This window comes from Oncorhynchus tshawytscha, linkage group LG21 (assembly GCF_018296145.1).
Source record: "Oncorhynchus tshawytscha isolate Ot180627B linkage group LG21, Otsh_v2.0, whole genome shotgun sequence".
Classification (NCBI taxonomy): domain Eukaryota; kingdom Metazoa; phylum Chordata; class Actinopteri; order Salmoniformes; family Salmonidae; genus Oncorhynchus; species Oncorhynchus tshawytscha.
In genome coordinates this window covers 8,550,950-8,573,583 of record NC_056449.1, presented here as the reverse complement: position 1 = coordinate 8,573,583, position 22,634 = coordinate 8,550,950, and the positions used below count along the sequence as shown (strand labels likewise).

Below are 22,634 nucleotides of genomic sequence, written 5' to 3'. Positions count from 1 at the left end.
TGTATGTCAATCCAAAAAATTCTACTATAAATACATCAAAAAACAAATGCATTGTGGTCTCCTCCATTCCACAGAATCACACATATCGTCAATATTCAGCTTGAATCTTTCCAAAACATGTTTCACAGTATAAATTCTATGTAACATTTTAAATGAAACTTCCTTTACCTTGTTATTGATACAATATTTGTCAGCAATTTTCCATGCTTCCCCCATTGTATATCACCATAGATATTTGACCAAAATAATCTTGCTGAGGGAATTGTAGTATCACAAACAATATTCCTAATTTGTTTATTACTACATTTATCTTTGATGTTAATATTGCCAATTAAAATATTTTCATGTAAATCTATGTTACTTACATCAACCACAGAGGAATTTAAAAGAGATACAACCCCCCCCTTGGAATCGCATCAAAAACAATTACATATTCTTTCGGGGTGATTGGAATTTTAAAATCATCAAGAAATTCCCCATATGAGAGTAGATATCCATCCTCATTCAGTAACTGACCAACCAAAATAATTTTATTCTCAAACCAGTTATGAAAAAAAAATACTTATTTTTAAATTGTATATCTTTGTTGTTCCAAATAAAGAATCTGTGAGGGGAAATTGTGTTTATACGCTAACATCCAAGCTAAAATTGCCTGCTTGTGGAATTTAGCCAATTTTACTGGGATTTTATCAACATCAAAATTACATCGAAGCAAAAAATTCTAAACCACCAACAGAGTCAAATAAATACTTAGGGAAGACATTCCAAATACTGTTCTGGTTCTTAATATCCAATTTATTTAAAAAGTATTATTTAGAGTATTGAAATCTAAAACCTCAAGACCTCCATGTTCTTGGGTATTAGTGAGAATATATTTCCGTAGATAGTGAGGCTTGTTCCTCCAAATCCTTTACAATTTTAGGGGATAATTCAAGTGATAACGAGACATAAACCGATCTGGATAACCCTTCAGCTTTGGACATTAAAACCAGACCGTGTAACGAAATATCTCTCAGCAACCAGAGGTTAAATTTCTTCTTTGTTTTCTCAATAATGGGGTCAAAGTTTAATTCACTCCTTTGTTTTTCATCCTTGCATATAACAATTCCAAGAAAAGTAAACTTAAACTTTCATTTGGATACCATATACTTCCTGTAAAACACAATCCTTGAGTGGAAATAAGACTGACTTATTGATATACATTTTCAAACCTGAAACGAAGGAAAAGTCTTCAATACAGGAAACTGCTATAGAAACCTCATTCCTGTCTTTCAAAAATATGGCGGTATTATCACCCAGTTGACATAGTTTAAATTCATTGCAGTCAGGGGTACTTGGAGACGACAGTTAACCCGATGACGTTTTTCTGCGTCTGAGTTTAGCTAGCCAACGTCGCCATGACATCGCCTACAAACGTTATCGGGGATTTCTATTAGAGAAGCAGTTTCTGCTTATCTTCATACTGTGCTGTCTTTGTTAATATTATCTGACGATAGTCACTCACTTTTTTTGCCTGGACGCGGAGGGCGGATGTAAACGACTACACAGAGCTATGAAAACTGCGGGCGTAAAAATGAGCTAATTAGTTATGCGGGCGTAAAAATGTGCTAATTAGTCAGCTTGACACGTACGTTTTGATGGATTTTCGTTGAACTTGCTTTCATCCTTGCGAGCAAATGTAGCCTGCTAGCTAACGTTAGTCAGTAAGCTTATTTTTAATGTTTCCAGGTGACGAGCGACACGACTCAGTGTATTGTTGTGAATTAACCGTCGTTCTGGATCATTCAATACTTATTTTTATAAAATGTTTTGCAATGCAGCTAACTGCCATGTCTAACGTTATTGTTGTTAGCAAGCTCGCTAACGTCATGCCGGCTATGGCTTCAGCAGCTGGCGCATCTGGTTCCAAGGTGTAATGTATGACACAGCCGCGGGGGATAACGCGTTGCTTGGAGCTCGCTAGTTTACCAGCGGAAACATATTTGAACTAACTAAGTTTTCATTGTACGCGACCCTTGTGATGCACAGATACGATGGCAGACAGCGCTGGAGCTAAGAATGATAATTCCATAATGGAAAGTCCACCCGTTAGCCCCTTGTCCGGGAGGGAAAAGCCTCCAGAGTCCCCTGGCTCTCGCTCAAGGTACCAGGTCAGCGCACCCGGACACAGTTTTAGGAAAGTGACTCTCACCAAGCCAACGTTCTGCCACAACTGCAGTGATTTCATATGGGGTCTTAACGGATTCGTTTGTGAAGGTAGGTTGGTTTACATGAGAACGTGACGGTTGTTTTTGTATCTTAACTTGGCCAGACTGAGTTGAAACCGCTCAACTGAAATGTCAAATGTATTTGACATTGGGTAATTCACTTTGAATTGTTGAATGGATGCACAAACTGAATCATTATGAGCTTAAATAAAAGCTTATGTTCTCAACTTTTCTAGATATTGTCATCGTGTACAGTATGTTCATAGAGCAGTACTCAGGGTGATGGCATGCTTGTGTGTGTGTGCTAGGAGAAGCTGTGTGTGTGTGTGGGAGAAAAGGTGCCTTGGTTCTGTGTCCAATGAGTTTGTTTGTATGTGGAAAATCACTGGCTTTTAGGGCTATGCCAATATCATGCACAGACTGACATTGTGATTCTATCAATTAATGTGAATTGAGTAAATTCCCTCTTTTCCTACATGATTTATCCATCATGGTTGACATCAGAAAATATTGCTCCCTTGAAAAAGATTGAAAACGTGAATAGAACATGTAGTATGCAAAGCTACCCCTCGCCTAGCACTAAAGCATATAGGAGCAGCACTGCACAACAACAGAAGATGATGGATAACACACAGTGTTAACCATGGAGAGGGGAGATGCAAAGCCTCTATTGCGCAATCACCTGCAGATATACTTTAACTGGTCGGCATGGCAACAGGGACCTGGATGCTGGAGAGCAGAGGCAGAGCATCTGTAAAAGCATATCATCCTAGACACAGCATAAAAAATGTATAATGCTACAATGGTGCTATATTTAAGACTAATGTGCCTACTTAAATGCAGTAACGGTCTATTTGTTAATGTGTCAAATTCTAGCAAAACTATGCTGGACTAGTACCTGAAGCGTATACTGCATGTCGCCTCCATGAAATTGGATGCTTCTCATGAACTCTTGTTGTTAGACAGGTTGCCTTATTAGAGGGCAATGGATGCACAAGGACTAAAGCCTTCCTAGCCAGCTTGAGGTCGACTGCTCCTTTGTGACAAACCTCTGCTCTATGTAATGCACTATGACTGAGTTTGAAGATACGTGGATTTATTAGGCTACTGTGAATGCTTAGCAAATACCATAATGCATTATTGGGTGAAGGCATTACTAATGCATTTATAATGCATTAGCCTATAGAAAGGCAATGTTTCCCTTTAGGCTTTATTTCAGCAGGGGTGGTAAAAGGACATTCTATTCCAAAATATATAAACATTTAATTATGTTCTCTTCCTTTTGAAACTCATCTGAAAATTGAGAACAATTTGATATCTTGTATCTTAGCTAGCCGTGCACGGCTGCTAAAATAATATAGGGGAACACTGAAAGGTGGTTCATAGACGATGTTACAACAAAATCAAATTATAAAGAATATGAATGGGATAGCCTAGTTACTGATGCGCCTCGACTGACTGACTCTGTTATTTGGTGTCTCCTCCCACCGCTAGTGTGTAACTTTATGTGCCATGAAAAGTGCCTGAAGATGGTGAGGACTGTGTGTTCATGCATGGCCCCAACACAGGTGCGGGTGAGTGACACTTACACCATAAGGTTACACTGCTCTGTTACTGCCTGTGATCTGATGGATGACTGCATGCTCCTGTTGAGTGCATGCTCCTGTTGAGTGCATGCTCCTGTTGAGTGCATGCTCCTGTTGAGTGCATGCTCCTGTTGAGTGCATGCTCCTGTTGAGTGCATGCTCCTGTTGAGTGCATGCTCCTGTTGAGTGCATGCTCCTGTTGAGTGCATGCTCCTGTTGAGTGCATGCTCCTGTTGAGTGCATGCTCCTGTTGAGTGCATGCTCCTGTTGAGTGCATGCTCCTGTTGAGTGCATGCTCCTGTTGCATGCTGGCACGGCAATCCTCTGTCATGGTCTTTTTGGTCATATTCCTTTTTCTGTCCATTTGTGAACTCCAGGTCCCTGTCGCCCATTGCTTTGGTCCAGCAGGGCAGAAAAAGAGATTCTGCTGTGTGTGTCGAAAGCATCTGGAGGGAAACACTGCCGTTCGTTGTGAAGGTTGGTTTTTAAGAGCTTTCACAACATACAATGTACAACTTATGGCCAAGGTTTTGCAGGTTCACTTTTGTAGAAGTGTACAGATCATGATGTAACAAATGAGTGAAATGTAGCAAGCTAAACCTCAGCATATGTGTAGATAGGCTACATGACAAAGTAAATGCACAAGTTTACACACACAAAGTAGATTCTATGTACATTCAAATTGTATTTCAACTTCCTTGGGGGAAGTCTGATTGGGAGCCAGTCCATCAGTGGTAGTAGTGACTTTTACAGAAGTAACGTAACCATTGGTTCTGCTTTCAGTTTGTGAGCTGCATGCCCACTATAACTGTGCTACGTTCAGTTGTGGCGACTGCCGTCTCTGTCACCAGGATGGGAGTCAGGACTTTGTAAGTATCACAAGCCTTCTAAAAGGTGCATTCTGTTCACAATGTTCATTTAATTCCCCCAGTGGCATGTTAAGATACTATAAACTCATTAGGCAAAGAAGCAAAACAAAAGACAGGTGCACCTTTGAGTTAAAATGAAAGTCCAATGCAGCCATTCTTATCTCAATATCAAATCATTTCTGGGTAACAATTACATACCCTACTGTGATTGTTTTCAATTACAATGGTTGAAAAGAAGCAAAGAGACATTTCTGAAGCAATATTTTTGCTAGGAGTGGGCTGAGTGGGGAGGGGAAAGCTGAAAACTATCTGACAGAGAGGTTTGGAACTCTCTTTCTTATTGGTCTAATAACTAATTTACTGCCTATTGATGTCACCAGGTAGGCCAAAATTCCATCCCCCCTAAACAGGCTGAAATTTCAGGCAGTATTTCACAGTATCATTCCAACCTCCGTAGTGTGAAAAATCTATATAAAACACAGGAAAATCACATTTATCACCTGCCACTGTCAAGGGAGGAATCCTCCATAGGAGAGTTCCATAGAGAGGCTTCGAGGGCCTGATTCTGAGAAATCACACTGGAACGACCTGAGAGAAATTACAGCTGTGCTGAGCAATACCAAATATGTTTGGTCCTTTTAGGTTGACATAAAAGCACATCCAACAGGATAATGAGTTTCTTCCTATGTTTTGACTGGTCTACTTTTTGCTTATTGTAACATATCTGTCGGTTGTCTTTAAAAAAATATATATATTTATATTTTTTAATCCTCTTGGCCAAGGATACGTTCCCCCACCACTGGCGGGAGGGGAACATTACTTCAGGTGCACGCTGTGAGGTCTGCCGGCGCACCTGTAGCTCCTCAGACGTCCTGGCGGGGATGCGGTGTCAGTGGTGTGGTATTACGGTAAGACTCAAAACAAAAATAAAAGTACCGCCACAAAAAACTACTGTAGCTAATAATGCCAGACAGCATGTTGCATGTGCTTGTTTTAACAGTGTTTGTGTCATACTTTGCAGACACACGCTGCCTGTTATCTCATTGTGCCGCCAGAGTGCGGTCTGGGACGGCTACGCAACATGCTTCTTCACCCTGCTTGTGTGAGAATATGCTCGAGGAACTTTAGCAAGATGCACTGCTACCGCATCTCTGAGAGCTTCCAGAATGAGCTGGGTAAGCTTGTGGTCCCCAACATCCATGGGGTGGCAGGGTAGCCTAGTGGTTAGAGTGTTGGACTAGCAACCGGAAGGTTGCAAGTTCAAATCCCCGAGCTGACAAGGTACAAATCTGTCGTTCTGCCCCTGAACAGGCCGTCATTGAAAATAAGAATTTGTTCTTAACTGACTTTCCTAGTTAAATAAAGGTAAAATAAATCCATTACCCCTCCCTTCCCCCTACCCAAAGTCACATCCTCTCAGCAACTGTTTCACTCACAGAAATGTACATGCAAAGGAATATTAAATTGGACAAAAAATATACACAATGGAAAGACTGAACAAAAATATAAACGCAACATTTAAACAGTTGGTCCCATGTTTCATGAGCTGAAATAAAAGATCCAACAAATGTTCCATACGCACAACAATTTGTTTACATCACTGTTGGTGAGCATTTCTCCTTTAACAAGATAATCAATCCACCTAACAGGTGTGGCATATCAAGAAGCTGATTAAAAAGCATGATCATTACACATGTGCTGGGGACAATAAAAGGCCAGTCAAAAATGTATAGTTTTGTCTCACAACACAATGTCAGATGTTTTGAAAGAGTGCAACTGGCATGCTGAATGCAGGAATGTCCACCAGAGCTCTTGCCAGAAACGCTGGAGAAGTGTGCTCTTCACAGATGAATCCCCGGTATGGCGTTGTGTGGCCAAGTCGTTTTCTGATGTCAACGTTGTGAACAGAATGTCCCATGCAGTTGTGGTTTGGGCAGGCATAAGCTATGGACAACGAACACAATGCCGTTTTATCGATGACAATTTGAATGCACAGAGACACCGTGACGAGATCCTGAGGCCCATTGTCGTGCCATTCATCCGCCGCAATCACCTCATGTTTCAGCATGATAATGCACGGCCCCATGTCGCAAGGATCTGTACACAATTCCTGGAAGCTGAAAATTTCTCAGTTCTTCCATGGCCTGCATGCTCACCAGACATGTCACCCATTAAGCATGTTTGGGATGCTCTGGATCGACTTGTACGACAGCATTTTCCAGTTCCCGCCAATATCCAGGAACTTCGCACAGCCACCGAAGAGGAGTGGGACAACATTCCAAAGGCCACAATCAACAGCCTGATCAACTCTATACAAAGGAGATGTGTCACGCTGCATGAGGCAAATGATGTTCACACCAGATACTGACTTGTTTTCTGATCCACGAAGGAGATGTGTCATGCTGCATGAGGCAAATGATGTTCACACCAGATACTGACTTGTTTTCTGATCCACGAAGGAGATGTGTCATGCTGCATGAGGCAAATGATGTTCACACCAGATACTGACTTGTTTTCTGATCCACGAAGGAGATGTGTCATGCTGCATGAGGCAAATGATGTTCACACCAGATACTGACTTGTTTTCTGATCCACTCACCAACACTTTTTTTTTTTTAAGGGACAGTTGAAGTCAGAAGTTTACATACACTTAGGATGGAGTCATTAAAACTCATTCTTCAACCAGTCCACAAGTTTCTTGTTGACAAACTATAGTTTTAGCAAGTCAGTTAGGACATCTACTTTGTGCATGACACAAGTCATATTTCCAACAGTTGTTTACAGACAGATTATTTCACTTATAATTCACTGTATCACAATTCTAGCGGGTCAGAAGTTTACATACACTAAGTTGACTGTGCCTTTAAACAGCTTGGAAAATTCCAGAAAATGATGTCATGGCTTTAGAAGCTTCTGGTAGGCTAATTGACATCATTTGAGTCAATTGAAGGTGTGTACCTGTGGATGTATATAAAGGCCTGCCTTCAAACTCAGTGCCTCTTTGCTTGACATCATGGGAAAATCAAAAGAAATCAGCCAAGACCTCAGAAAAATTATTGTAGACCTCCACAACTCTGGTTCACAACTCTGGTTCATCCTTGTGAGTGATTTTCAAACGCCTGAGTGATTGATTTTTAAACACGTTCATTTGTACAAACAATAGTACGCAAGTATAAACACCATGGGACCATGCAGCCGTCATACCGCTCAGGAAGGAGACACCGTCTGTCTCCGAGACGAACATACTTTGGTGCGAAAAGTGTAAATCAATCCCAGAACAACAGCAAAGGACCTTGTGAAGATGCTGGAGGAAACCGGTACAAAAGTATCCATATCCACAGTAAAACAAGTCCTATATCGACATAACCTGAAAGGCCACTCTGCAAGGAAGAAGCCACTGCTCCAAAACCGCCATAAAAAAGCCAGACTGCGATTTGCAACTGCACATGGGGACAAAGATCGTACTTTTTGGAGAAATGTCCTTTGGTCTGATGAAACAAATATAGAACTGTTTGGTCATAATGACCATTGTTATGTTTGGAGGAAAAAGGGGGAGGCTTGCAAGCTAAAGAACACCATCCCAACATCTCAAGACATCAGTCAGGAAGTTAAAGCTTGGTCGCAAATGGGTCTTCCAAATGGACAATGACCCAAAGCAAAGTTGTGGCAAAATGGCTTAAGGACAACAAAGTCAAGGTATTGGAGTGGCAATCACAAAGCCCTGACTTCAATCCCATAGAAAATATGTGGGCAGAACTGAAAAAGCGTGTGCGAGCAAGGAGGCCTACAAACCTGACTCAGTTACACCAGCTCTGTCCGGAGGAATGGGCCAAAATTCACCCAACTTATTGTCGGAAGCTTGCAGAAGGCTACCTTAAACGTTTGACCCAAGTTAAACAATTTTAAGGCAATGCTACCAAATACTAATTGAGTGTATGTACATTTCTGACCCACTGGGAATGTGATGAAAGAAATAAAAGCTGAATTATATTCATTGTCTGTATTCCCAGTCATGTGAAATCCATAGATTAGGGCATAATGAAATTATTTAAATTGACTGATTTCCTTTTATGAACTATAACCCAGTAATATCTTTGAAATTGTTGAATTCTGCATTTATAATTTAGTTCAGTGTAAATCAAGATAATGAGTTTCCATTATGGTAATGTAAGACATAGGCCTAATTAATTCACTGCTAACTCCACACAGTCAAATGTGCACTCCCTTTGTAAGTATTCGTACTTGGGCACCTAGGCTGCCAGGAATGAGAGGTGCTTGGAGCAAGTGTCAACATGTTGTTGGTCACTTGTTCTACGTCAGACAAGATGAGTCACAAGCCATTTGTCAAACAAGATGAGCAATGGTGAAATTGTGCTTTAACCTGAAATGAAAGTGCACACAGAAGTGAAACAATGTAAAGTATGTGGGAAAAACCTGTAGCAAATGTAGCGTTCATTCTATTTCATCGTTGTTTGCCTTCACGTACCTATAACTTGAACTTTGCTTCATCAGATAACTTGGAAGATGCTGACAGACCTACAAAGGAGAGCCAGCTGGCAACCACACCAGATTCCGGTAGGTACAGGATGAGTTGTCACACTGTATTTAGCCAAGCATGTCACCATTGAAGCCACATGTAAACATATGATTTTCCCATGTTTCAGTTAGAAAAAAGATTCCCTAACGTTTCTGGTTTAAAGTTATTTTAAAATGCTTTAGCTCTGCTATTTAGAGCATGACACTAAGCTAACAGTAGTCCTACCGCTCCTGATGTTCTGCAGCATTTGCTAATGCTTAGTTATCAAATCCAAGTCTACCCTAATCCTAATCATACAGGTCCATACAATTGACCACATTGGTCTAAATATTTTTTTGTGTGCAAAACTGCAGGGAAGCAGGTTCTCAAGGTGTTTGATGGGGATGATGCAGTCAAGCGTAGCCACTTCCGTTTGGTCTCCATTCCTCGGATAACCAAGAATGTGGAAGTAGTGGTGAGATTCTCCCCATTCACTAAAAACAGATTTACACTAAGTGCTTCGTTGTTTTAAGAGTGCATTCATTTGTGTTACCACAACTCCTACTACTACTACTACTGTAATACTGATCTAATATTGTTGAACTACTACAGCAACAACAGGTACTAATAATATTTATACTATCATCACCAATACTACTATCACTAGTAACATCAATAATGATGATAATAACAATAGTTTTGAACAACCTAATCCAAGGCCAACCCTCCTTGGAGAGCAGGCTTTGGCTCCAGCCCTGCTCTAACACACCTGATTCTTCTAATCAAGGGTCTGACATGCAGCTCAGTAGAATCAGATCAGTAGAATCAGGCCAGGTGTGTTTCTTAGAGCAGGGATAGAGTAAAACCCTGCACATCCAATAGGTCTCTCCAGGAGGAGGGTCACCAGTCCCTGATCTAATCCATGTCTGCAGGAGTCAGCGTTGAGGGCCTTTTACATCCCAGATGACCCCCTGGAATATGAGCTCCAAGACAACGGCCAGGAGGCTCTAGTCGATGACGACGTCCTCAACCATAACGTCCTCAACCATAACGGCACACCCGATAAGGCAATCTTTAAGGAGAATGTGCCCGAGGCGTGGCTCCTAAGGGCCAAACCTCAGGAAACCGAGGTCCTCAGGATCTATGCCGGCTGGCTCAAGTGAGTAATGTATAGGGAAACTGCTCAGTTATGGCGCAAACTAGTGATGCATGGGTCAGCTGTTTGTTCACCCGCCTGTAGTTGCTATTAACCCATCCGCAACCACCCAACCATATGTGATAAATGGAAAGTCTAAGGCCTGCACCTGACCCGAACCCGCTAATATAGAAAATGCGCTGTAGGTTACAGTCAACGACGGCGGAAGGATTTGCCTGTTTTAGATATGCTTCTGCTTATAATTTCCAAAGTTTTGGTAAGCTATTTGTTAGTCAACTTGTCTATAATTATATACATCAGCTTTTCTTCTGTCATTATATGTTGCCCTAGAAGACTAAATAAACCCTTGCTCACCAGAATGTTATAAATCAATAGAATGACTGCTTCAATCTTTACTGAACAAAAATATAAACGCAATATGCAAGAACTTCAAAGATTTTACTGAGTTACAGGTCATGAGGAAATGAGTCAATTGAAATAAATAAATTAGGCCCTAATCTATGGATTTCACATGACTGGGAATACAGATATGCATCTGTTGGTCACAGATACCTTAAAAAAATGGGCCTCAGGATCTTGTCACAGTATTTTTGTGCATTCAAATTGCTGTTGATAAAGTTAAATTGTGTTCGTTGTCCGTAGCTTATGCCTGTCCATACCATAACCCCACCGCCACCATGGGGCACTCTATTCACAACGTTGACATCAGCAAACCGCTCACCCGCACGACGCCATACACATGGTCTGCAGTTGAGGCCGATTGGATGTACTGCCAAATTCTCTAAAACAACATTGGATGCGGCTTATGGTAGAGAAATTAACATTAAATTATTTGGCAACAGTTCTGGTGAATATTCCTGCAGTCAGCATGCCAATTGCACGCATTGTGTTGTGTAACAAAATTGCACATTTAGAGTAGCCTTTTATTGTCCCCAGCACAAGGTGCACCTGTGTAATGATCATGTTGTTTAATCAGCTCCTTGATATGTCATATCTGTCAGGTGGATGTATTATCTTGGTAAAGGAGAAATGCTCGGGGCCTCCCGGGTGGAGCAGTGGTCTAGGGCACTGCATTGTCTAGGGCACTAGCTGTGCCACCAGAAACTCTGGGTTCGCGCCCAGGCTCTGTCGCAGCCGGCCGCGACCGGGAGGTCTGTGGGGCGATGCACAATTGGCCTAGCGTCGTCCGGGTTAGGGAGGGTTTGGCTGGTAGGGATATCCTTGTCTCATCGCACCAGCAACTCCTGTGGCGGGCCGGGCACAGTGCACGCTAACCAGGTCACCAGATGCACAGTGTTTCCTCCAACACATTGGTGCGGCTGGCTTCCAGGTTGGATGCGCGCTGTGTTAAAGAAGCAGTGCGGCTTGGTTGGGTTTTGTTTCGGAGGACGCATGGCTTTCGACCTTCGTCTCTCCCGAGCCCGTACGGGAGTTGTAGCGATGAGACACCAAATAGCTCGAGGCAACTACTAACAATTGGATACCACAAAATTGGTATCCAAAGGGGGTAAAATTCAACAACAAAAAAAGGAGAAATGCTCACTAACAGGGATGCAAACAAATATTTTTTTTCATCTTCTTTCACGGGGAGCAAAGACATTTAGGGACCGGAGAGGAAATGCAATAACAAAAACAAAACTGAAAAATGTCCAATTAACATCAGTTTGACCGGTTGTAAGGAAATGGAAAGCTGTGAAAACGACCCAACATGTTTCTAAGATTTCAGTTCGGCTTGGATGCATACTTTACGTGGTTGAAATACTGTCAGCTTTTATGATTCTCGTAAAGATAGCACCTCTACAGACTATCTAACTGCGCATTCTCTCAAGATGCTGAAATAAATCATTTCTCCACTCCTGTTCCCGAGTCAAAATTTTGCCTACATTTAGTGTATCATTTTACTGCAAGAAATGCTTAATTCTGCGGGAGTTCATATTAAGGCTATGTGAGAGGTTATAGACCTACAGTTTCAATGTAACCCATCTGAACAGTAGGCTCCAGTTCCCTCGACCTGCCATAGGCCTATTTGAAGTCCCCGTCTTGTGGCTGTCGAATTTGTGTAGCGCCTCACAATCATCACATAACATAGCCGGTCCGTACTGCTATAATTCTATTTTACCACTTCACAAAATCTTTCCCAAACATTACTTTTCTGGCCCTCTCTTTTTAGTTTCAACTCTCCATGTTGCAGCTTTTCTCTTGTATTAAACTGTGACATTGTCCTTTTTGCTTCCGTGGATTAACTTTTTCTGCCCATTCCCAAAAGCATTCGGTGATTGGTGTGTAGGCTATTTGGTGCATGTGCATTTAGATCTTAAAGCTTAGGCTTAAGCACTTATACCAGATAGCCTAAAATAATGAAAGAAAAACTTCAATGTAGCCTATAGATAGCCTTATGTATGTATTGTTTTCTCTTTATTCAACCCGCCTGCCAACCACCCGCCCTTCATCCACACAATATTTAATTAACCTAAACCTGTTCGCCCAGCTGATATAACCACATCACTAGCACAAATCTTAAATGCGCTAATGAGTTCATCTCAAAGGACTCATTAGGCATCAGAAAATGCTTTGGTCAAAAGAGCATTGGGCCAGTAATGCAAAGGTCGCTGGTTCGAATCCCCGAGCCGACTAGGTGACAGTTGCCCTCATACTATACCTTTTGATATCTTCCATTGCTACTGCCTGGGTCTGTTTACAGGGCTATTGTGGTGTACATATCCATCTCCAAGAACAGCACTGTGGATTCTGTCATTAAGGAGGTCCTCACTCAACTGGGAAAACAGGTACAGGTTACCAGCAGGTCACCAACATAACACAGCCACTCTATCTTAAATACAACTTGGCATAAGTATTGTATGGGCGGCAGGTAGCCTAGCGGTTAAGAGCGTTGGGCCAGTAACTCGCTGGTTCGAATCCCTGAGCCGACTAGGTGAAAAATCTCTTGATGTGCCCTTGAGCAAATCACTTAACCCTAATTGCTCCTGTAAAAATGCTCTGGATTAAAGCGTCTGCTATATGCCTAATATGTAAATGTATTGTACCCGGAAGTTTCAATTCATGGTTGAACTATTGCTCTGACTATAATATGTATCTGTTAATGACAATACTAGTTCAATACTCTTGTTTGGCGATGCTCTTTTCTCCAGAATGAAGACCCATCAAGCTTCAATCTTGTGGAGGTTTACATGGGCAGTAAGCAAGGTAAGAAACAGGAATATGTCTGACCTATACATCAACGCTGTCCTTTTCCATAAAATAAGAAGTCTCTTTGTTTATATGCCTTCATTTATTGTATCTTATCAAAGTTCATTGATGTTGTGTGTTTTTTCTTTCTCCACATCCCAGTTCAGAGACGAGTGCTGACAGGCCATGAGCTGCTGCTGGACAAACTGCAGGAGATAAGGAAGGTACAGTATGAGGAACTTCAAGCTGACATTCAAGTTTATGGGTAATTCGGGGGGTGTTTGTGTGTTTATAGCTGTGTCTTTTTGTTTCTGACAGATCTCCCTGAGGCAGATGAACCAGACCCGTTTCTACATCGTGGAGAGCAGGAACAGGATTGTGCAGGTCAACCTGCTTCTAGAGGGACTGCCTGTACAGCTGAGCAAGGAGGAATATGCAGACCTGCTACAGGAGCACTTAGCTATCAAGAGTGAGTCTACACACATCGGATCACGATTCCGCTCTTTGCAAGAAATAAAATGGACAGAATCCCTTAGGGTTCAGTGCTGTCCCCCTTTCGTTTCACTTTACCACAGAGATCCTCCTGAACATTTTCCTTGAAATGGACTATAGTTGATTTTAAATGTTGTTTAAAATTGTTAACTGACTAGATGCGAATCTGCTCTCCTCCATAGGTCACTTGGTCACCATCACACATGTTTACGGGAACCAAGGTGTGTACGTCACCATGGAAACAGCCAGTGGAGCACCACCCTCTCTTCTCCACCCCCCTCCATCTCGTCCCCCTCTCTAATCCTGCTGTCCCCTTCCTAAGTATCACACTCTTCTCCCACAATCCCCTCCCTGTCCCCCTCCCTATGCCCTCATTCCACATCCATCCCCAAACGTCCTGTTCTGGGCTGTGTCTCTGCTTGACACTGCTCAAGCCGCTGCTCTTTTGCCGCAGGCCACTGCAGCAGGTTCCTGCCACATTCAGTGTTCCATAAGTCCCTTTCTTACATACTGTGAGTGCCCCATTGCTGCTGCCACTGCCCAAGAGCTAAATGGTCCATTTATATCAAGCCTGCTGTATGGCCCACAGCCATTTATCTTGTGACGTCTTTATTATAATAAGCGATTTCTATGCGGAGCAGTTTTAGTGCATTACATACAAAGTCGTAAATGTCATCATAACATTGAATGTGGGAGTTCATCGATTCTGAGGTTTGCCTGTCTATCTGTCTGCGTTGAAGGTGCCGTGGTGTTGCAGATATCGTGTTTCTCTGAGGCTGAGAGGATCTACATGTTAGCCAAAGACACATCTGTCAGCAACCAGCAGCTCACCTCACTTGTCCTACCAGAGATCATGGTAATGCTACGTCAATGTGACGTAAACAGTCCCAGATCCCAGTTGAATGTGTAATTTACGTGAACTGAACCTTTTTAAAGAAGCCGGCTTGCTTTACTCCATTGACATTGCTGTTGTTGTAACTTTTTTGCAGCACAACAAGTTACCCAAAGGTGACTCGCCCCTACTGGTGTTTGTCAACCCTAAGAGCGGTGAGCTGAAGGGCAGAGAGCTCCTCTATGGTTTCCGGAAGCTTCTGAACCCCCACCAAGTGTTTGACATGACCAATGGGGGACCATTGTCTGGGTGAGACAGTGTGATGTCACAGCTGTTGTGTTTGTAGAAGGGGGGTCTGTGTTGTGGACAATAAACATTGCACAAGATCTTTGAAATAGTTTTGTCTATGTATGTATGTTTGTGAGCCATGGCACAAACACAGAGTAATGTCAACCAGTGAATATATGATTGACTCTAATATATATACAGCTGAAGTCGGAAGTTTACATACACCTTAGCCAAATACATTTAAACTCAGTTTTTCACAATTCCTGACATTTTAATCCTAGTAAAAATTCCCTGTCTTAGGTCAGTTAGGATCACCACTTTATTTTAAGAATGTGAAATGTCAGAATAATAGTAGCGTGATTTCAGCTTTTATTTCTTTCATCACATTCCCAGTGGGTCAGAAGTTTACATGCACTCAATTAGTATTTGGTAGCATTGTCTTTAAATTGTTTAACTTGGGTCAAACGTTTCAGGTATCTTTCCACAAGCTTCCCACAATGAGTTGGGTGAATTTTGGCCCATTCCCCCTGACAGAGCTGGTGTAACTGAGTCAGGTTTCTAGGCCTCCTTGCTCACACACGCCTTTTCAGTTCTGCCCACAAATTGTCTAAGATTGAGGTCAGGGCTTTGTGATGGACACTCCAATACCTTGACTTTGTTGCCCTTAAGCCATTTTTCCACAACTTTGGAAGTATGCTTGGGGTCATTGTCCATTTGGAAGACCCATTTGCGACCAAGCTTTAACTTCCTGACTGATGTCTTGAGATGTTGCTTCAATATATCCACATAATTTTCTATCCTCATGAAGCCATCTATTTTGTGAAGTGCACCAGTCCCTCCTGCAGCAAAGCACCCCCACACCATGATGCTGCCACCCCCGTGCTTCACGGTTGGGATGGTGTTCTTCGGCTTGCAAGCCTCCCCCTTTTTCCTCCAAACATAACGATGGTCATTATGGCCAAACAGTTATATTTTTGTTTCATCAAACCAGAGGACATTTCTCCAAAAAGTACGATCTTTGTCCCCATGTGCAGTTGCAAACCGTAGCCTGGCTTTTTTTATGGCGGTTTTGGAGCAGTGGCTTCTTCCTTGCTGAGTGGGCCTTTCAGGTTATGTCGATATAGGACTTTTGTTTTTTACTGTGGATATAGATACTTTTGTACTTGTTTCCTCCAGCATCTTCACAAGGTCTTTTGCTGTTGTTCTGGGATTGATTTACACTTTTCGCACCAAAGTACGTTCGTCTCTAAGAGACAGAACACCTCTCCTTCTAGAGCGGTATGACGGCTGCGTGGTCCGATGGTGTTTATACTTGCTTACTATTGTTTGTACAGATGAATGTGGGACCTTCAGGCATTTGGAAGTTGCTCCCAAGGATGAACCAGATTTGTGGAGGTCTATAATAATTTTTCTGAGGTCTTGGCTGATTTCTTTTGATTTTCCCATGATGTCAAGCAGAGGCACTGAGTTTGAAGGTAGGCCTTGAAATACACCCACAGGTACACCTCCAATTGACTCAAATGATGTCATTAGCCTATCAGAAGCTTCTAAAGCCATTACATAATTTTATGGAATTTTCCAAGCTGTTTAAAGGCACAGTCAACTTAGTGTATGTAAACTTCTGACCCGCTGGAATTGTGATACAGTGAAATAATCTGTCTGTAAACAATTGTTGGAAAAATTACTTGTCATGCAATAAGTAGATGTCCTAACCGACTTGCCAAAACCATAGTTTGTTAACAACAAATTTGTGGAGCGGTTGAAAAACGAGTTTTAATGACTCCAACCTAAGTGTATGTAAACTTCCGACTTCAACTGTGTGTGTGTGTGCCAAACATTAGGAACATCATCCTAATATTCAGTTGGCCCTCCCCACCTAATCTCTTAAGTTTTTTTGTTTCCTCCACAGACTCCACACGTTTAGGGCGGTGCCCCGCTTCCGGGTGCTGGTGTGTGGGGGAGATGGGACAGTGGGCTGGGTCCTGGGAGTCTTGGAGGCCATCAGACACAAGCTGGTCTGTCCCGAGCCCCCCGTCGGCATCGTCCCACTCGGCACAGGTGAGTGGGACCCCTGATGACATACCCTTCTCTTCTAATTGCTGTAGTGTGCATAGGTTAACTTCAATCAGCTTCCATCAGTAGTTTTTTCACAATATTCCCACCCCCTAATGCCTCCCATCAGGTAACGACCTGGCGCGGATCCTGCGCTGGGGGGCGGGCTACAGCGGAGAGGACCCCCACCACATCCTGGTATCTGTGGACGAGGCGGAGGAGGTGCAGATAGACCGTTGGACTATTCTGCTGGATGCACAGGAGATCACAGATGACGGCAAGGAGAACGGCTTCCTGGAACCACCAAAGGTCCAATCAGAATAATGCAGATATGATTAATGTTTTTGCAATTGTAGTTTTTGTTTACTTTCACAATATAACAATGCACACAAAACAATAACTTGACAAACATGAATAGGTATAGAAATATATGATTTATGTTATAACTATTGCCATTGTTATAACTACATTGCCATTTTAATCTATGCATGGGTGTACTTTTTGGCGTGGCCATTCAACTGGTGGTCTCCCTTGTTACAGATAGTGCAGATGAACAACTATTTTGGGCTGGGCATCGATGCTGAAGTCAGTCTGGACTTCCACCATGCCCGTCAAGAGGAACCAGGGAAGTTCAACAGCAGGTAAGAGACCAGCTCCGGTGAGAAGTTGCTTTAAAATATCCCCAAAAAGGAATTTCTCCAAAATGACTTATCTTTGGTGTCTGTGTAGGTTTCACAACAAAGGTGTGTACCTGAAGGCGGGTCTGCAGAAGCTGAGTCACACACGGAACCTTCACAAGGACCTCAAACTACAGGTGGACAAGCAAGACATAGAACTTCCCAGCATAGAAGGCCTCATCTTCCTAAACATCCCCAGGTAGGAAATAGACACAAACGGCTAAACTCTACACACGGCTAACAATCAGACACTCATGACGTATGACATTCACTTTAAGATGCATGCTCCTGAACAAGAATGGCCTCGCACACTGGCTTATACACACTGGCCCCTGACTCACTCACACCTTCAGTACATATTGATCTGAAACACAGCACTTACAACTATGTGTGTGTAGCTGGGGCTCCGGGGCAGACCTGTGGGGATCAGAGGGTGACTCGCGCTACGGGAAACCTCGCATTGACGATGGCATGCTGGAGGTGGTGGGGGTGACTGGGGTGGTACACATGGTGAGTTAATCACTCACTACAAGTCTTTCCTTACTCTGTTGAGTATGTCCTGTTGCCACAAAGAAGAGATCAGAGCTAAAAAATGATCCCAGTGATCCAAAATGTTTTATCCAGATCAAAATGTAAATAACTCTCATTGATACAGTGCATTTGGAAAGTATTCAGACCTCTTGACTTTTTTCACTTTTTGTTACTTTACAGCCAGCCTTATTCTAAAATGAATTAAATATTGTTTTTTTTCTCATCAATCTACACCAAATACCCCATAATGACAAAAGCGAAAACAGGTTAAAACATTTTTGTTGCAAATGTATTAAGTATTCAGACCCTTTGCTAATTGACTCGAAATTGAGCTCAGGTGTATCCTGTTTCTGTTGATCATCCAATCCGGTTTCTACAAATTGATTGGAGTCCACCTGTGGTAAATTCAATTGGTTGGACATGATTTGGAATGACACACACCTGTCTATATAAGGTCCCACAGTTGACAGTGCATGTCAGAACAAAAACCAAGCCGTGAGGTTGAAGGAATTGTCCTTAGCGACTCCGAGACAGGATTGTGTCGTGGCAAAGATCTGGGGAAGGGTACCAACACATTTCTGCAGCATTGAAGGTCCCCAAGAACACTGTGGCCTCCATCATTCTTAAATGGAGAAGTTTGGAACCACCAAGACTCTTCCTAGAGCTGGCCGCCCAGCCAAACTGAGCAATTGGGGGAGAAGGGCCTTATTCAGGGAGGTGACCAAGAACCCGATAGTCACTGACAGAGCTCCAGAGATGGGAGAACCTTCCAGAAGGACAACCATCTCTGCAGCACTCCACCAATCAGACCTTTATGGTAGACTGGCCAGACAGAAGCGACTCCTCAGTAACAGCACATGACAGCCCGCTTGGAGTTTGCCAAAAGGCACCTAAAGGACTCTCGGACCATGAGAAACAAGATTCTCTGGTCTCATGAAACCAAGATTGAACTCTTTGGCCTGAATGCCAAGCATCACGTCTGGAGGAAATCTGCCACCATCCCTACAGTGAAGCATGGTGGTGGCAGCAAAATGCTGTGGGGCTGTTTTTCTGCGGCGGGGACTGGAAGACTAGTCAGGATCAAGGGGAAAGATGACTGGAGCAAAGTACAGAGAGATCTTTTATGAAAACCTGCTCAGGACCTCTGACTGGGGCGAAGGTTCACCTTCCAACAGGACAACAACCCTAAGCACACAGCCAAGACGACACAGGAGTGGCTTTGGGACAAGTCTCTGAATGTCCTTGAGTGGCCCAGCTAGAGTCCTGACTTGAACCCAATCTAACATCTCTCGAAAGACCTGAAAATAGCTGTGCAGCGACACTCCCCATCCAACCTGACAGAGCTTGAAAGAATCTGCAGAGACTAATGGGAGCAACTCCCCAAATACAGGTGTGCCAAGCTTGTAGTGTCATACCCAAGAAGACTCTTCTTGTCTGTAATCGCTGCCAAAGGTGCTTCAACAAAGTACTGAGTAATGGGTCTGAATAGTTATGCCAATGTGATATTTAAGTGTGGAATTTTTAATAAATTTGCAAACCTTTAAAAAAATGTGTGTCATTACTGAGTATTGTGTGTAGAAAGATGAGGGGGAACAAATGATTTAATCCATTTTAGAATAAGGACGTAACGTAACAAAATATGGAAAAAGTCGAGGGGTCTGAATAGTTTCCGAATGCACTGTATGTTTATTAGGTACAGCCCGTTCACAAAAATGGATCGCTCCTACAGACAGTGAGTCACGTGGCCGTGGCTTGTTATATAAAGCAGGCAGACAGGCATCGAGGCATTCAGTTTGATTTGAACATTAGAAAGGGCTAAATGAGGTGCCAGGCACGCCGGATCCAGTATCTCAGAAACGTCCGCCCTCCTGGCCTTTTCACACACATTGTCTCGTGTTTACAGAGAAGGGTGCGACAAACAAAAAACTTCCAGTCAGCGGCAGTCCTGTGTGCGAAATGAGGTCAAAGGAGAATGGAAAGAGTCGTGCAAGCCAACGGAATGTGTGTTGTGTTGTCCAGGGCCAGGTGCAGAGCGGCATGCGCTCTGGGATCCGTCTCGCCCAGGGCAACTACGTGCGTATCACAGCGACCAAGCCCATCCCTGTGCAGGTGGATGGAGAGCCCTGGATCCAGGCCCCCGGACATATCATCATATCTGCAGCAGGCCCAAAGGTAAGTTTTTTTTTTGTTGTTTTTTTTTGTTACTATAATGGGACAAATAGTTACAATTTCACTGTTGTATCCTTCACTATGGTTGCAAACCTCCCATACCTTTCTATAAAGTCAACAGCTATTAATTAATCGTGTTCTTGTTCAGGTGCGGATGTTGAGGAAGTACAAACACAAGTAGAAGAAGCAGTCTGCCAGCCTAAAAGAGGGGCTATCTGAATGCCCTTTGTCCAGCGATGGGGGACAATGAGGCCCCCCCCCAACATCTGCTCCTTGGTGTCTCCGTGAGAGCATGATGGTCTGTTGGCTGCTCTAAACAGCTGTGACCTGTGTGCCCAATAGGTTCTCAGATGGTTTGTGTAGTTAGCACTTATAGCTCCTGGAGTGGTACATTGACAAAACATTTAGCAGTCACTCCCATTTATCATCTTAATGTTTATCAATTTCACAGTTGTTGGGTTCGGTTTGCCCCTGTTAGGATCCTTCAGATTAGCTTCTTGTCTAATTTGTTGGTTTATTTTTTTGCTTTTCAGTCCATCAGTTGTTATGGCCTGGTATTTTATGAGCGACATACATGGTAACAATTTTAGTGGTACTATCTGGTACTTATTAAAAATGATTCAATAATACATTTTGAAACAAATAGTACTAAGTAGAATTTGGTACCAAGTAGTTACAATGAATCAATAAGATACCAAACACACACAATTTTGTGGACACCCCTTCAAATGAGTGGATTCGGCTATTTCAGCCACACCCGTTTCTGACAGGTGTATAAAATCGAGCACACAGCCATGCAATCTCTATAGACAAACATTGGCAGTAGAAGGGCCTTCCTGAAGAGCTCAGTGACTTTCAACGTGGCATAGAATGCCCTCATAGGATGCCACCTTTCCATCAAGTCAGTTTGTCAAATTTCTGCCCTGCTAGAGCTTCCCCGGTCAACTGTAAGTGCTGTTATAGTGAAGTGGAAACATCTAGGAGCGACGGCTCAGCCGCGAACTGGTAGGCCACAGAACGGGACCGCCGGGTGCTGAGGTGTGTAGCTCGTAAAAATTGTCTGTCCTCTGTAGAAACACTCCCTACCGAGTTTCCGAACTGCCTCTGGAAGCAACGTCAGTACAAGAACTGTTCGTTTGGAGCATCATGAAATGGGTTTCCATCGCTGAGCAGCCTCACACCAGCCTAAGATTACCATGCGCAACGCCAAGCGTCGGCTGGAGTGGAAACCCATTGGACTCTGGAGCACTTGAAACATGTTCTCTGGAGTAATGAATCACACTTCACTGTCCGACGGACTAATCTGGTTATGGCGGATGCCAGGAGAACGTTACCTGCCCTAATAATGGTCTGGGGCTGTTTTTCATGGTTCAGGCTAGCCCCCCCATGCACAAAGCGAGGTCCATACAGAAATGGTTTGTCGAGACGTGTGGAAGAACTTGACTGGCCTGCGCAGAGCCCTGACCTTTGGGATGAATTGGAATGCTGACTGCGAGCCAGGCCTAATTGCCCAACATCATTGCCTGACCTCACTAATGCTCTTGTTGCTGAATTGAAGCATGTCCCCGCAGCAATGTTCCAACATCTAATGGAAAGCCTAACAGAAGAGTGGAGGCTGTTTATAGCAGCAAAGCGGGGACCAACTTTTGGAATGAGATGTTTGACGAGCAGGTGTCCACATACTCTTGGTCATATAGTGTATTTATAAGATGTAATTACACTGCTACCATGTAAATACCAGACTGTAAAATAAAGTGTAAATGTTGCTTTTTCGAAGTTCAGACATCGAGCTGCTTCAGAGAGTCCTCTGAGTCAAATACTGGATTAAAATGTAAAATATTCCAGACACTTGTGCTTGGTTTCACAAAGTACTAATGTAAAAAAAAAAAGAAGGGAAAAAAATAACTTAGCGCAAAATTCTTACAAAATTAGATTAGAGGAAAAGAAAACTGACTATACCTATACTGACTATGTCTAAAACCACACAGTGGCCATTTAATAACAATTTTATAAAGTTAATGTGAGACATTATTTCAAGTGGAGGCTTACGACAGTCTCGGAAATATGCACAGC

At 42.9% G+C, this 22,634-nt stretch overlaps 1 protein-coding gene across 4 annotated transcripts; it reads left to right on the top strand.

Annotated features, from left to right (window-relative positions):
• The first annotated feature begins 1,276 nt into the window (after positions 1–1,276).
• On the top strand, positions 1,277–21,392 carry LOC112224228 (diacylglycerol kinase theta). 4 transcript variants are annotated; one of them, XM_024387646.2, is made up of 23 exons: positions 1,277–2,256; positions 3,702–3,775; positions 4,171–4,270; positions 4,577–4,662; positions 5,439–5,570; positions 5,684–5,837; positions 9,175–9,237; positions 9,553–9,653; positions 10,111–10,337; positions 13,036–13,120; positions 13,484–13,538; positions 13,683–13,744; positions 13,839–13,989; positions 14,195–14,233; positions 14,753–14,868; positions 15,002–15,153; positions 17,042–17,190; positions 17,315–17,493; positions 17,725–17,825; positions 17,914–18,060; positions 18,260–18,371; positions 20,412–20,564; positions 20,710–21,392. In XM_024387646.2, the coding sequence occupies exons 1-23, from the start codon at positions 2,034–2,036 to the stop codon at positions 20,740–20,742; spliced, it is 2,694 nt and encodes an 897-aa protein (XP_024243414.2). In that variant the 5' UTR covers positions 1,277–2,033; the 3' UTR covers positions 20,743–21,392. The 4 variants fall into 4 exon arrangements, with proteins under 4 accessions (XP_024243414.2, XP_024243412.2, XP_024243415.2 ...); XM_024387644.2 differs by having other exon boundaries at positions 3,702–3,781; positions 20,710–21,391; XM_024387645.2 differs by having other exon boundaries at positions 1,278–2,256; positions 3,702–3,781; positions 5,445–5,570; positions 20,710–21,391.
• Positions 21,393–22,634: the final 1,242 nt, after the last annotated feature.